Genomic DNA, 13,427 nt, shown 5'->3' with positions numbered 1-13,427 from the left:
CTGTCAACAGTTGACCGATTGGAAACGATGCAAGTTATATACTAAAAATATAAATCTCTACTCCACCTGTTAGTTCTTATTTGATGTTAAGATCAAAGCTGACGTTGGGAATTTGCAATGTGCTAGTGGAAAAAATAATTTGGAAGCAATTTTGGATTAGAAAAACGGAAGAAAAAGAGGGCGTTTCCTACGAGAAAAGTTTCGGAAATGTGCCGAAAATTTCGTCTACTAATTTTGAAAAATTTATAAATATAAATATTTGAAGCGACGTGGATAAATAATTAATAATAAAAGGCTCGAAAGATTCTACAAGTTGGGAAGTTGCCATTTTGATCATCATTGTTACCTACGTGACGTTGACGAGTTGAATTTATGGGAACGTGACGCCGGTTATTTATGTGAATGGTAACGGGGGAGTGGAGTGGGAACAGTTACACGCCCAGACAATCATTGTTACTATTCCAGTATTGACATAACAGATGGCCGAACATTTTCCGGTTACCGGACGAGTTTTATTTAATCATCGGCGTTACGGCTTGGGCTGCAAACACTAAAACGGTTTACGAGACGGAACGTGGCACACCTCTAACTACTTTTCTACGAAAATGCTAGCCGGTCGCGAGTCCCAGCCGGGCCACTCTAAACGTCTCAACTCACTCGTACATGTAAATGTCTCCTCCCGCTCCGAGCACGTATATTCCACGCGCCATCTTATCTATCCTGTCTCTGTAGATACTACGAAAAGCCACTCGTTTTATGGAAGTGGCAAAGTTTAAATTAACGACGGCCTGCTCCTTTGTTTTACCGTCTAAGTTGTCGCTGGCGTATACTTAGCTGGTAATGAAGTCAGAGAGTGCGTGGGCCATAATGTTCTCCTTACCCCGTTTCGTTGTAATATTGTTGAGTTTTAGCTATCGTTACATTCTGTCTACTGTGTATAACTCCTAACCTTTATTGCTTTTATTGCATCGTTTGCTATATGCTTGTGTGTTTTCGTTCCGAAACCAAGAAAACGACGAATATTCCTCCATTACAACTCGTTCACACGACTTAACTTTTTAAAACTTACTAATCTAAAACTTGAAAATAAATGGAGATTTATGCGTGTAAAATGGAATTAAATAACTTATCCTTCATAACTACCTGTTAATTTCGGATTTTATGAATGCAAAAATGCTTTTAAGCTACTACTAAAACGTGCGGGTTATACGCGCAATGGGAGTTAAAATGAAGAAAACGGGCGAATTTTACTCGGAAGTAATTCTGCTATATTTTATCCGAAATAAATGAATAAGCCTATCAGATTTTCCACGAATATTCAATAGATGCTTGTAAATTTATTATGTAATGATCCCTTGAATCCGACCGTTTTAAGCAATCGTCGCTTCATTTAGTCTCTTAATATAATAGGCTTTTGAGTCAATAAAGAATTTAATCTTTTATGTATTCAGATACAACCGACTTGAACTCTATTGATCTCTCCTTGCTTCAATCGAATAGAGAACATATAAATTTTAAACAATATGGACAATGTTCTAATGGAGAATTGCATTTAAAAAAGGAAAATAACGCAAGGAAGAGAAACTGGGATAATTGTGTAGAGGGATGTAAATAATATAAATGGATTTATATGAACATTAATGAAGTCACTAAAGTCATCTCGATATTAATAGATTTTCCTAGCGATGACAAGGCGTTTATAATTCTCTATAATTGAGCCATAAAAGTGCATAAACGTGAGAAATAGTTAGACATAAATCTGATTAAAGGAATATATAATTACTAAATTGTATATCCAGAATAATAATTATAGTCATCTTCATATCCTTCTCGGTTACATTCGCAATAAACGGGTGGAAGTTTCATCATTGGGCAATTGAAAAGTTGTATTAAAGAGTTTTTCGCGATCAGAAATGCGTGTTAATCATCAGCTTGGATATCGCGCAAACTTTGCGCTTAAATCTTCCTATTTATGACGTAATTGAAAACTTTTGCCGAAATGGATATGAAATCACAGCGAATAAACTGTTCCTTTCAAAGCAAATCATGTGAATTCGTTCCAGATTTCACCTCTACTTAATTGTTTAGAGTTGTTGACAGATGTCTCCTATATTACGCTAGGCTGAGCAAACTTGTCTGCAGTTCAGAAGTTGGAAAGAAATATATTTTTTCCACTTTTTCCCACTTCTGACTTATTATCTTAGAGAGCGAGAAAAACAAGCATCGCGTTTCTGGTGAATATCACCATCTTTTCCTTTCCAATGATGACATCAACCGTTTTTCCGGTAAACGTGAGTTAATTAGGTGAGAGTTTGTTGACACATCGCCTGGTCGCGTCACCTCTGTCGTTTCTCTCTCAGAATTAATTTTCTCTTGGCGTGACTGCGATCGTCCAGGGAAACTCCGACGTTCTCAAGCACGGAAATGCTCATTCGTTCTCCATAAAATTCGTGACCGTTTCTCACACGACTGTCAGCCTTTGCACCGTGATTCCGAGCCATTTGATATAAGATTAGAAGCATGATTTGAATCTCTGGTACATCCTACCTCGGTTTTAAAACCACCTCCTCGTCTCTAAATAAAACTGTTGCTCCCTCTCCTCAAATCTAATTACAATCCAAAGCTATCTTGGCAAATTCAATTTGCTTCGTACCCATTTCTTTAATACCAATCTCCCTATATCGTCTATGATAAAAGTCTTAAAGTCTTTTAATGCTTATTCTCCATTTTAAAAAACGGATAATTTAATATCTTCTCTAACGTTTTCTACAATTACAAACGTTTCAATCTCGAAATTACCGCCCAGAAAAGTGAAGTCGCTCGTAAATTGACTACCGAAAAAAAAAATTTTAAATTTTAAAATAATTAGTGATTTAATAATAAGCAATTCCTCTTAGCGCAGAGAAAATGAATATTTGTTAGGGCGTTTGTATGTCTGAACGAAATTTATCCGTACAGACTCTCGGAATAGTGTCATTCGTATGTTATCTATTCTGAGGAGATGATTTCGATATTTCCGAGAAGCCTCTTCTGTATACCGAGAGAGATATATAGCCTATTTGTTTTCCTATCGTCTCCCTTCCCACGGCTATCGGTGTTTTCTTTTCAACAGTCTTTTAAACTTTGAAGCATCAGCAGCCACACTTTGCAGTTGCGACAGCGTTATCAAATATAAACGTGTTTTTCTTTTGTCGGATCCAAACAGTCCAAAAGGAGGGGGTTTTACCTACACTAGACGTGTCATTTCCTTTTCCTGTGATAGATACATCTTTAGAATACGTTGTATTTCGTCCTCGTTATTATTATTTTTTTCCTAAAGAATTGGAATCAATTTATTCTAATAATAATTTATTTTCTCTCACCTTCTTCCAGTATTTTTGTTTCTTTTTTTTCCTGCCCCCATCCTCTGTCCGTTCTGTTTACACGTATGCTTTATTTAGTGTTTCAAAGCCATAATTCTATAACTTGTTTGGTGTTTTCTTGTCTGTTACTGACTGATGGTCGGAGCCCTCCAATTCTTCTTGTTATTTTGAAACTTCTCTAGTAAATGGGATGGATACTGTCAAGTTACAAAGCCAAGCGGTCAACCACACGTCACGTCTCCGTAGACATCGTCAGTTAAGCAATCGATGTAAAGCATCCTCACTCATTCGGAATTTGGTATTCGAGATGGGACGTGATCCCGCACTCGCTGACCGGCTTAGTTTTGAGTTTCCACACCGAATATCACGCTATACATTAGTCTCGAGCCGAGAGAATGGAAATAGTTGCTGCCTCTTCGATAAGACTCGATGAGAGGTTGAATTCGTTTCTATGTGTCAATACACCCGTATAAGTGACAATTCCGTAAGCTTCAATTGCCAGTTAACACGCGGTATAGGCGATAGATAAATTTTATATTATGTTTCAATTAATTTTAAACGAATTCCAAGTTTTGCATAAGTGTTATATAAATATATACGTAAGTAACTCGTGTTGATTTTTCCGTTGGAGACGATCTTATTCGCTGGTCTATTCACTCCAAGTACAAGAGGTGGCTATTGGCAGAATCACATCACTTAAACTGAAAGTGGTAGTTTTCCATTATTCAGTAGTTCGTTATCGATTGATTTGTCATTATCTCCATCTGCTGTTGAATTTTTTCTGCCTTCTTTTCCTTTCTTTTTCTTCTTCTTCTTTCTCCTCCCCTTTCACCTGTCTTTTTATTCGCCAAGGTTTCATATTTTAAAATATGAGTAGATCTGTTTAAAGTTATTTTCCTCTCAGGAGCTTTAATGTAATCCAGTATAAGCTTATTAAAACGTTCGATTTCTTACTAGGAAAAGATGATTTATATATAAAAAAAAGAAATAATAATAATAAAGGAAAAAAATCTTATAATGATGCTTTTACTTCGAATGATTTCATTCTTGCAAGTTGGCATGATATTGTACTAAAATATTATTTGCTTACATTTTTGGAGGATTTTGTTGACTTTCTAAATAAAGAAAAAGAAAAAAAAATGTAATGAGAATTTCAAAAGTACTCAGTCAAGATGATTGAAAAATTAAAAATTTATTTGGGAAAAATTTCATATAGTCCTTTCCCTTATACCACCAGTTTTAGCATTCGATTAAATTTTTATTTACACAAAGTATAGTAAATTCTGCCATTTAATTTAGTTTTTTTCCCTTATTTTTTTTATCTTCCGCTCCGTCAGAGTTGTTTATAGAACACGTATACACATCTACTTCTTCGTACGAGTCTATATACCAAATTACTTCAGATTTAATTTCAAGATTAATAAATAATTAAAAAAGAAAAATCAGTAACGAATACGAATCGATCTCTTATAAAAAAATTATACTGATAATACGAAATTCTTTAATGGAATCAATAGTTTTAGTGGTTGTAAAGATGGCAAATATCGTCCCCACTAAAGGTAGTCGAATATCTCGATTTAAGTGCTTTAATTTCTTTTGTATCGATCGAATACTTGGAAAATATATATAAAGGTGAATCCGGAATTCTTTGAAAATAGTACTATTAAAGATATTTTGGTCATAAGAAGTCAGGAATGTGGACACGTTATTAAGAATATTTCTACGACCCTGTTGTGTGTAAATATACAGTAAAGTTAATTAAACAAACGGGTATAACGCATAGAGACGTGCGAGATTTTAAAATGATGCTTCAAATACAACATAGAAAAAAAAAAAGATTATATTAGTAAACTATTGTATCTATCTTTGGCGTAGTGTTTATAACCCCACCTCTTGGATGAAATTTAGCAATTGTCTCCATTGTCTACCCCCCTCAGTTGCGTTAAACGAGCACCATAAATGTTTCTTACAGGGTTTCTGTTAATCAACACATCGTTTAGTGTCATTGTTTAGTTGTTGAAGCTCTCTTTTCCCTTTTTCTTTTATTCGAACAGAACACTACCACATATTCGTGGGTGACTTGAGTCCAGAAATCGAGACGCAACAACTACGTGAAGCATTTGCACCCTTCGGCGAAATTTCGTAAGTATCCAATATTTAAAAAAAAAAATTCAAATTTTTAAATAATTTATTTACTTTTTATTCTTACGTAAGATCATTTTATCATAATATTTATAATGTGATAATCCTGTGTAAGTCGACCATTCAGACAGATTGTCGATTGATAAGCGTGTAGAGAGAAAGAGAGAGAGAGAAGGGGGGGGGAGATTTTTAATGAATTTAATAAATTTTTTTTAAAATTTAATAATATATTTTTATCTAAAAAAAAACATTTTTTAAAAATTTAATTAACGAGAGATAGAACGGTTAAAAGAAAGTTTACGTCAACATAAGAGATGGCCGACTTAGAAAATTTAAATATTATTTAATATATAAAAATTTATTATTATTATTTTTTTTAAAAGAATTTTAATGGAATTTTTTAAAAATTTACTAAAATTATTATTGTTTTTTTTTTTGTATGAAATTTTCAACTTTTTTTTCAATTTTTATTTATTTATTTATTTTTTTTTCGAGTGAGCAAATGGGACATTTGAATCGGTTATATATAAATTATGCTTTGTACACGTTATTAAAAATAAATTTCGACTTATCTCGTATCCCGTCTGCTCACCCGATGCCAAAAAAGTTTTGGACCAGACTACTACTACTACTACTTTCTAACTTTTTGGATTATTAGAAAATATAAAAATTGCGCTACGTCGTCCAAAATTTTTTACGGTTGTCTTGCTCTAGTAATAGGTTGTTTACTTTAGTATTGTACATTTTTCCTCTACATTAGTGTTGAAACGATATATATATATGTTTTTTTTTCCACCAATTTGATTGGTCTATTTAAACAAGCCCCTTCCCATTTCTTCAGATGATTGGCCAGCGTAGGTGTGCACACCTGTTAGAGAAACCCCACAAAATTCTAAGCTGACGTAGGCAAAATTTCATTATTTATTATTATTATTATTATTATTATTATTATTATTAATTATTATTATTAATTTTTATATATTTTTTATCTTTATTCAATAGTTATTTATTTTACTTTTTTAGATACGTAATTTTTCTCTTCTTTTTCTGCCTTTTCTCTTTCATTCTCTTTATTATTAATAAAAGAAGAAAGAAAAAAAAGAAGGGGAAAACAAGGGGGACTTGTTCGTTTTCTATTATGATTATATTATTATATTTTTTTTTTTTTCTTAAATATTTTGCGATCATCCGTCAAATCAGCTCATTAGATTTTTAATTAAAATATCCATTCATACATCCCGATTTTCCAACATCCGAGTGCATCGATACGACTTTTAAACGATTTAAAATCGATACAGGGGGTATTAAAATAAATATATAATAATAATAATAAATTCTATTTTTGTTTCGTGTTTACACAGATACAAATTCAGATTAAATATTCTTCGATTCTTACAGTCGCTAGCGAGAGATTTCTTCTCGCCAATTTAATTCTTTGCGATTTCACATGGGAGGTGTTACATTAGGTAAATGGCAAATGTTCATATTTTCAAAACGTAAAAAGCGAATTAAAAAAAAAAAGTATCCCACTTTTTTTAATTCTCTTAACAGTAAATCTACTAAATTATTGCGATAAAACTCGATAAGAACCGAGTGATTAATTTAAATTAGAAAAAAAAATACATATATAGTAGTTTAAGTAATGACTTAAAAACTAAAGGTGGTGGTGGTGGTGTGTGTTTTTTTTAATTGTACTTCAGCTTTTATAATTAAATTATATTCCTTACGAGTTTTTGAATGCGAGAATATTTTAAAAAGTGTGAAAAATCGGCAATCTTGTAATTATTTTACTTAAAAAAAAGGAGCGATTTATATTGAATTATTCTCCTGTTTCTATTATTATTATTATCATTGTTTTATTTTTTCTTTGTATATATTAATAAATGGAATATTTTTTTATCTAGTTAAATTCTGTGGTGCTATAAATCTTTCGAGACAATAGAGTTGACATATGTCTCGACCTGTCCTACTCTCCAAATAACACTTAAAACTTGGGTTAGTGGACTCTGCGGACACGAGCAATATGTTATCTCTGGAGGCGTGTTTATTTAACTAGAAACTCCTTGACCATCTGTTCCTTTGACTTCAAAATTTATTTTTTGGATTTAAAGCTCAACAAGAAACTGTCATCTTACGTTACCGTGTTACTGCGACAAGGTCACATATATATATTTTTTTCTTTTCTTTTTTTTTATATCCTTTTTTTTCTATTCGTTCCTTCTATATTTTTATCCTGTAAAATGCTAGAATATTTTCGCTTATCTTTATATAATCATAAAAATATAAACATAATAAATAATTTTAAACGATCAAAATTTTATAATCTAAAAAGAAACAAAAGGGAGGATATTGTGCGAAAGTTTAAAGAGGGAAAACAATGTTAGAAAGCGTTGTTTTAAATAAACAATAAAGAATTTAAGATATATTTTTGTATACAGTGGAATATAAGGGTAGTATTTTATACATTTTAAAAAATATATCTGTTTTTTTTTTTATATTAAAAATATATTATTATTGTTGTTGTTGTGCGAGATAAATAAATATAGGCAATTGTTTAAATTATAAACACAATAAATTCATCCGAAGAGCAGTTTTTTTTAAGGTTTCAAGTTATCTAAATTAATATTCGGAAAGAGGATTATATTTTTCTTGGAAGAAGTTTTTGAATTTAAATGTTGACAGTGAAATCCCTTTGGTCAAGGAAATTTATTCGCTGTCATCTGGCATGACTCTAGCGTGGTTCCCCAACGTGTTGTTGAGCAAGAAGCATAGTAGCAGTTTTTGTGGTTTCATTGCGTGTCTCTTGGGCATTCACTATAGAGAAGCACGATTCAGCGGGAAAAACTGCAGTCCTCTTTATATACTAGCTGTTGGTTAGTGTACTGTACTTCCCTCCAAAACCTCATCTGCGATAAGAGAATTGTTCGGAACAATCCCGGTCTTCGTTCATTACGATAGATCGCATCGTAAAGATCGTTTTTAACGCCACCTTTTGGACGAAAATGTTTCTTCACTTTGACCCGGTGTCGTTATCTATGTGTCGTCATCGGCGCACGTTCCATTTACAGAATATTTCGTCCGGGTCAAGCGGGGTGGTGGAAACTATAGCTCCAATCGTACGTTACTTCGGAGAAGAATTGGGAGAACGGTGGAAGAGGGGGAAATAAAAAAAAAAACGGATGAAATGAAGTATTGTCAACTAGTAAGCCAAACAGCAGTTGGAAGTTGTCGACCCCGATGCTCCGTACAGCGTTATCGACGGAGACCAGCTTCCCTAGATCACGGTCCGTCTGACCCACCGTCCGTCCCACGTATACATAACCCGCTTATCTCTGTACGCCAGGGATGCTGGGAGATGGGACGTGAAACCACACGTCCGGCCGTCTGTCACCAAGAGGTAAAACACAACCTCCGACATCTTGTTACATTGGACCAGAGTTGTCTCCGTTAAGAATTGGTGGTCACGTACTCCACTCTTATGTTTGACAATTGCACCAAATATCAAATTCCTTCACTCTTCTCCGAATTTCCCATCGTAAAACACTAAATAAAAGTTCACTTTTTTTCGATTTTTCGATGTATTAAAAATATATTTTAAATGTTAAAAATTTCCGTTTTAAACGGGTTTTTTTTTTAAATAGAAAAATCGGTCTGTTTCTAAGAATTTTTCCCGTTTAGACAGGTTCCGTCTTGGACAGGTTTTGCTGTAGATTATTAAAACAATTTCATCTGATTACAATCGTTTAATTCGATTAAATGAAGTAAGGTTTTGTTGTTAAGAGTTTTAATTGAATTTGTACAACGATCACAAAAACAAACTAAATGGAAAGTATTGCAGTCATTTTCAAACTACCAATTTGATATTTTACCTTTTTTTCCCCCCCTTTTTCTAAATAAAGATTCTGATGAAATGTTTGAATTTCATCAGAAATATATATTATTAACGTACTTATTATCTATATTTAATTATTATGTCGAGAGAAAATATCATTAAGGGACTGGTAAATATGTTGTTATTCTATTAAAGTATAGCAGTTGTTTTCTATTTTAAAATTAATCAAAAATTGTTTTACCGATTGGTTTTGGGGTTGTTTTTTTTTCTACACAATTTAATGCAGATTATAAGGAAATTTTGATTTTATATAGGCCCTCTGTATCTTGTATAAAACCTGACAACGTAATGCATCTCTTCAATAATTAAATAGTTATATAATTACAGTCCAACCTGCGGACGACGGCCAGGTTGGACTGTAATTACAGGTAAGAAGTGGCCGTTGTTGGGAGGTTCGACTGTTTATGTTTATCTAAATGAGAGGATTTTATTCTTAAAACATTTTAGATCATAAATAATTGGAGAATTTCAAATGACTTCTTAGATACGTCACTTATACAAGTTATATTATCAGTTAATACCGTATAATATAAAGAGTAGTTAATTTTACGAATAATATAAAAGGATTACATTATAAAATGAATAATAAAAACGAATAAAGCTGTTTATAATATTAAAACTTCGCTAATAAAGTGTGAGATTTGAATAATAAATGGTCATTCCTGTTTTAATATCGGTGGAAAGTTTTATGTATTTTAAAGGTGAATAAATCCGATTTTTAACCGAATATAAATTTCTTAAAGTTTATATTCTAACAACGTCCAGTGGAAAAGAGAAAAATAAATTGATTTATGAAATTTTATAAATTATTTAAAGTAATAATGAAAAAAAAAATTTGTCTGAATAATATAACAGAGTCTTTAAGAAGTAAAATTTGCATAATTAGATGCGTAAAATTTTAATTTATACCGTATTTATCTTAAGATAGGAATTTTATATCCTCATAAAACGATATCACACGAGGATGCCGAAATGATTAAGGCCTATATTTTCTATCGTAGCGCTTGCACAATTCTCTTTCGGACTCCAATTTTAATAAATGAATGTTTTCTAAATCCAATAAAGCAGCGAAAAATTTTTTAAAAATGTCAGCAGCAATCCCTTTTCTTGTATCATTTAATTCCCAAAGTGGGCGCTACCGTCCCCTTGAGGGTGATAGAAGACCCAACAGTCGAGGGAAACAATATACATGCACTAATAAGGGGAGCGTTAGTCTGAAAAGTTTGAGAAATCCCGATTTAAAGTTTTTCGTACACCCATTCATACTTCATTTTATACACGATCGGGATCTAGGCCACAATTATAATTCATCATATTTAACAGCATGGCATTTTCGTGCTCTGTTCCATTTCATTTAATTTGACTGTTTTACAATTAATGGCCATGCAAATGAAAGCCGCGAACTCCAAACTTGCATAAACTTCGGAGACGAAAATGTCGGCCGAATACAACAGAGTGACACTTCATTGTATTTACAAGTATGCAGGCCCCGTAAGGCCGTAATACACCTATAAGAGACGAATCGACTAAGTCACTTTGGAAGGATGGGGAGAGGATTTAAAAAAAATGCGCGTGTAAACGTGCTTTAATTGAAACGAGGAGTATTTTGGCTTGTCAACTTCATGGCTTATTCTCGCCCTTAGTTACTGCTTTATGTCGTTTATGTGATGGACAGTTTGATGGTAAATGGAGCAGAGCGAAACTTGTCACACTGAAGTTGCACTCGGCTCGGCATCGTTAATATTTGAGATTTAACGGTGTCTTCCACCGTCAAGAACGATCCGGATAGGAATCACTAGTGACGTCGCTGGCGTAAATGTTTAATTAATTTGCAGTCATTTTCTCCAAGACAGTTTATTGTACAGAAGTGCAAATCAGCGTAAATTCGGCTTTCGTGTGATAGATTTCATTCCCGTTTATAACAACTTTTCCTCATTTGTCATGCGGATTTCTTCGAGTCTGATCGTGGCACACGTATGAACTCCCTCAGATTTGGATTATCATCGTCGGTAACGCTATCAAGAGAGGGAGGAGAGGGGGAAAAAAGGAAACAACCATCAGTTTCTCATTGTAATATTTCTCTAGGAGAGAAAAAAAAAAGCATTTTGTTTATTAAAAATAAATGAACTCGCTTATTATTTATAAATTAGCCATTACAATATGTTGTCCTTCTAAATATTTAATTTTTCTTCTGCATTTAATGGAAAGCAATGTGTTTGACTGTTTTCTTGTTGGCGTTCTTAAGATCTATCCAGTAACTCTGGTCAGATATTAAAATGATTATTTTATGAAAACAAATGCAATTATGAATACTGGATCCGACTTTTCCTCTTCTCATATTAGCCACAACACGATTATTTGCTTCCCTCATTTATCGAAAGAGAAGGAAAAAAGAAGAAGAAAAGAAAAACAAGATAAGTTTTTAGATTAGAGTAATGAAAATTCGACTGTTTCGACTTCTTAATCTTACTTTTTCTTCGGTCGAAAAAATAAATTTCCAAATTTCAGACCAACATTAAAAATCAGTCATAATTCAACTGCAAAAAAATCATTTAGATAATTGTTTATTAAATAGAATTAATAATACAAATTAAATTATTATTATTATTGTTTTTAATTGTGGAATAAATAGTCGTACTTATTTTAAAACTAATTTTTAACCTTTCCACTCCTCTATACCCGCGAATAACGTCTTTTTTTTACGTTGTAAAGGGGGTGTAGCTTGTAATTTTAAATACAATTAAACTATTAAGAAGAAATTTATCCGTTAATTTAGAGATTTATACAGAAAATATACATTTAAACTCGATATTATGTTTGTTTTTTTTTTATTAATTAAGATTATGTTCGAAAGAAAGACTCGGCCATTAAGAACTGTATCTTTATTTAATATAAGATAATAAAAATGACAAATAAGTAATATTAAAAAGATTATAAAAATTCAGTCAAAGAAAGAAAGAAAGAAATTATCTTATAGAAAAGAAAGAAAGAAGGTCTCGCAACCCCTTTGATGCGTATACCCCGGGTTAAGAACCACTATTTTAAAGGATTTCGAGGACAGGATTTATTGTAAAGTTTATAACTTTTTCCCCCTTTTTAACCAGAAATACTTTAGTATCTATTTATAGTTTCGGTATTTTTGTGGCCAATTCCACGTGGATAATAAAAATCTTAATTTCATTTATATCTGTGAAAACCAACTAAAAGACCCCCCTTTTTTTCTTCTTTCCTTTTTCCTATCTAATTGTTTTTATAAAGTCGAAAGATGAAGGATGAAAAATAATTTCTTCTTTTAGAAATAATTGAAAATATCGAATTATTTTCTTTTGTTTGAGATTTTATTTATATATCTTTAATTTTTTCCCCTTTTTTACTCTTCGAATTATTCGGGTAATTCATTCATTAAATGATAAAATAACAACAACATTTCTAACTTTCCGAGACATTTTTTCCCTTTATCGCTTGATGTTTTGTACCCTTTTTTTTTAGTAAAATAAAATATAAAAAAATTGTTCTAAATTTATAGAAAATAATAATAATAATAATACACCATTATTCAATTTTCGTTCGGTCGAACCTCGATTTAACCCTTTCTTAAATAGCTTCACCCTCTTAAATCGTCAGTCTAACCCGTAAATATTAAACAGAGAATCGTACGATTTTATTTATAGAAGACCTCGTTACTACGTCTTGTTATTTAAAGTAACGTAAAGTAATTCGGTTTAACGTCACTCTCGATTGAATGGCCACTTCGGAGATGCGCAAATGGTGACGTTAAATCGAAGTATAACTAGTTCCTTGATAGAAAATTATATATATATATATTTTTTTTTATGGCGGTTTATTAGTTCCTCTCACTTTTAACGAGTAAGAAGGCCCTCCTAGGCCCCAGAAAGCTAAACTAAGTTAAGGGGTGAGCTGGTTTTCAGTGGAACCTTTGACGTGGAAACGGTAAATACCTCGATATATCGCTTTCTGTTTAACAAAGCGCTGTATCGAGGTTTCATGTGTGTGTTTTTTACACCAAATCC

General features: G+C 32.3%; 1 protein-coding gene across 2 annotated transcripts in view; it reads left to right on the top strand.

Moving 5' to 3' along the window:
• LOC136989729 (nucleolysin TIAR-like) overlaps positions 1 to 13,427 on the top strand; it is a 351,363-nt gene that overhangs the window by 314,675 nt on the left and 23,261 nt on the right. For both annotated transcript variants that reach the window (XM_067287978.1, XM_067287977.1), the window contains exon 6: positions 5,417 to 5,504. In XM_067287978.1, the coding sequence (XP_067144079.1) occupies positions 5,417 to 5,504 (88 nt within the window). The remainder of the gene's footprint in view (positions 1 to 5,416; positions 5,505 to 13,427) is intronic.

The sequence above is a fragment of the Centruroides vittatus genome, unplaced genomic scaffold (assembly GCF_030686945.1).
Source record: "Centruroides vittatus isolate TY-2023 unplaced genomic scaffold, ASM3068694v2 scaffold_752, whole genome shotgun sequence".
Taxonomy (NCBI): domain Eukaryota; kingdom Metazoa; phylum Arthropoda; class Arachnida; order Scorpiones; family Buthidae; genus Centruroides; species Centruroides vittatus.
This window is presented reverse-complemented; position numbering and strand designations above follow the sequence as displayed.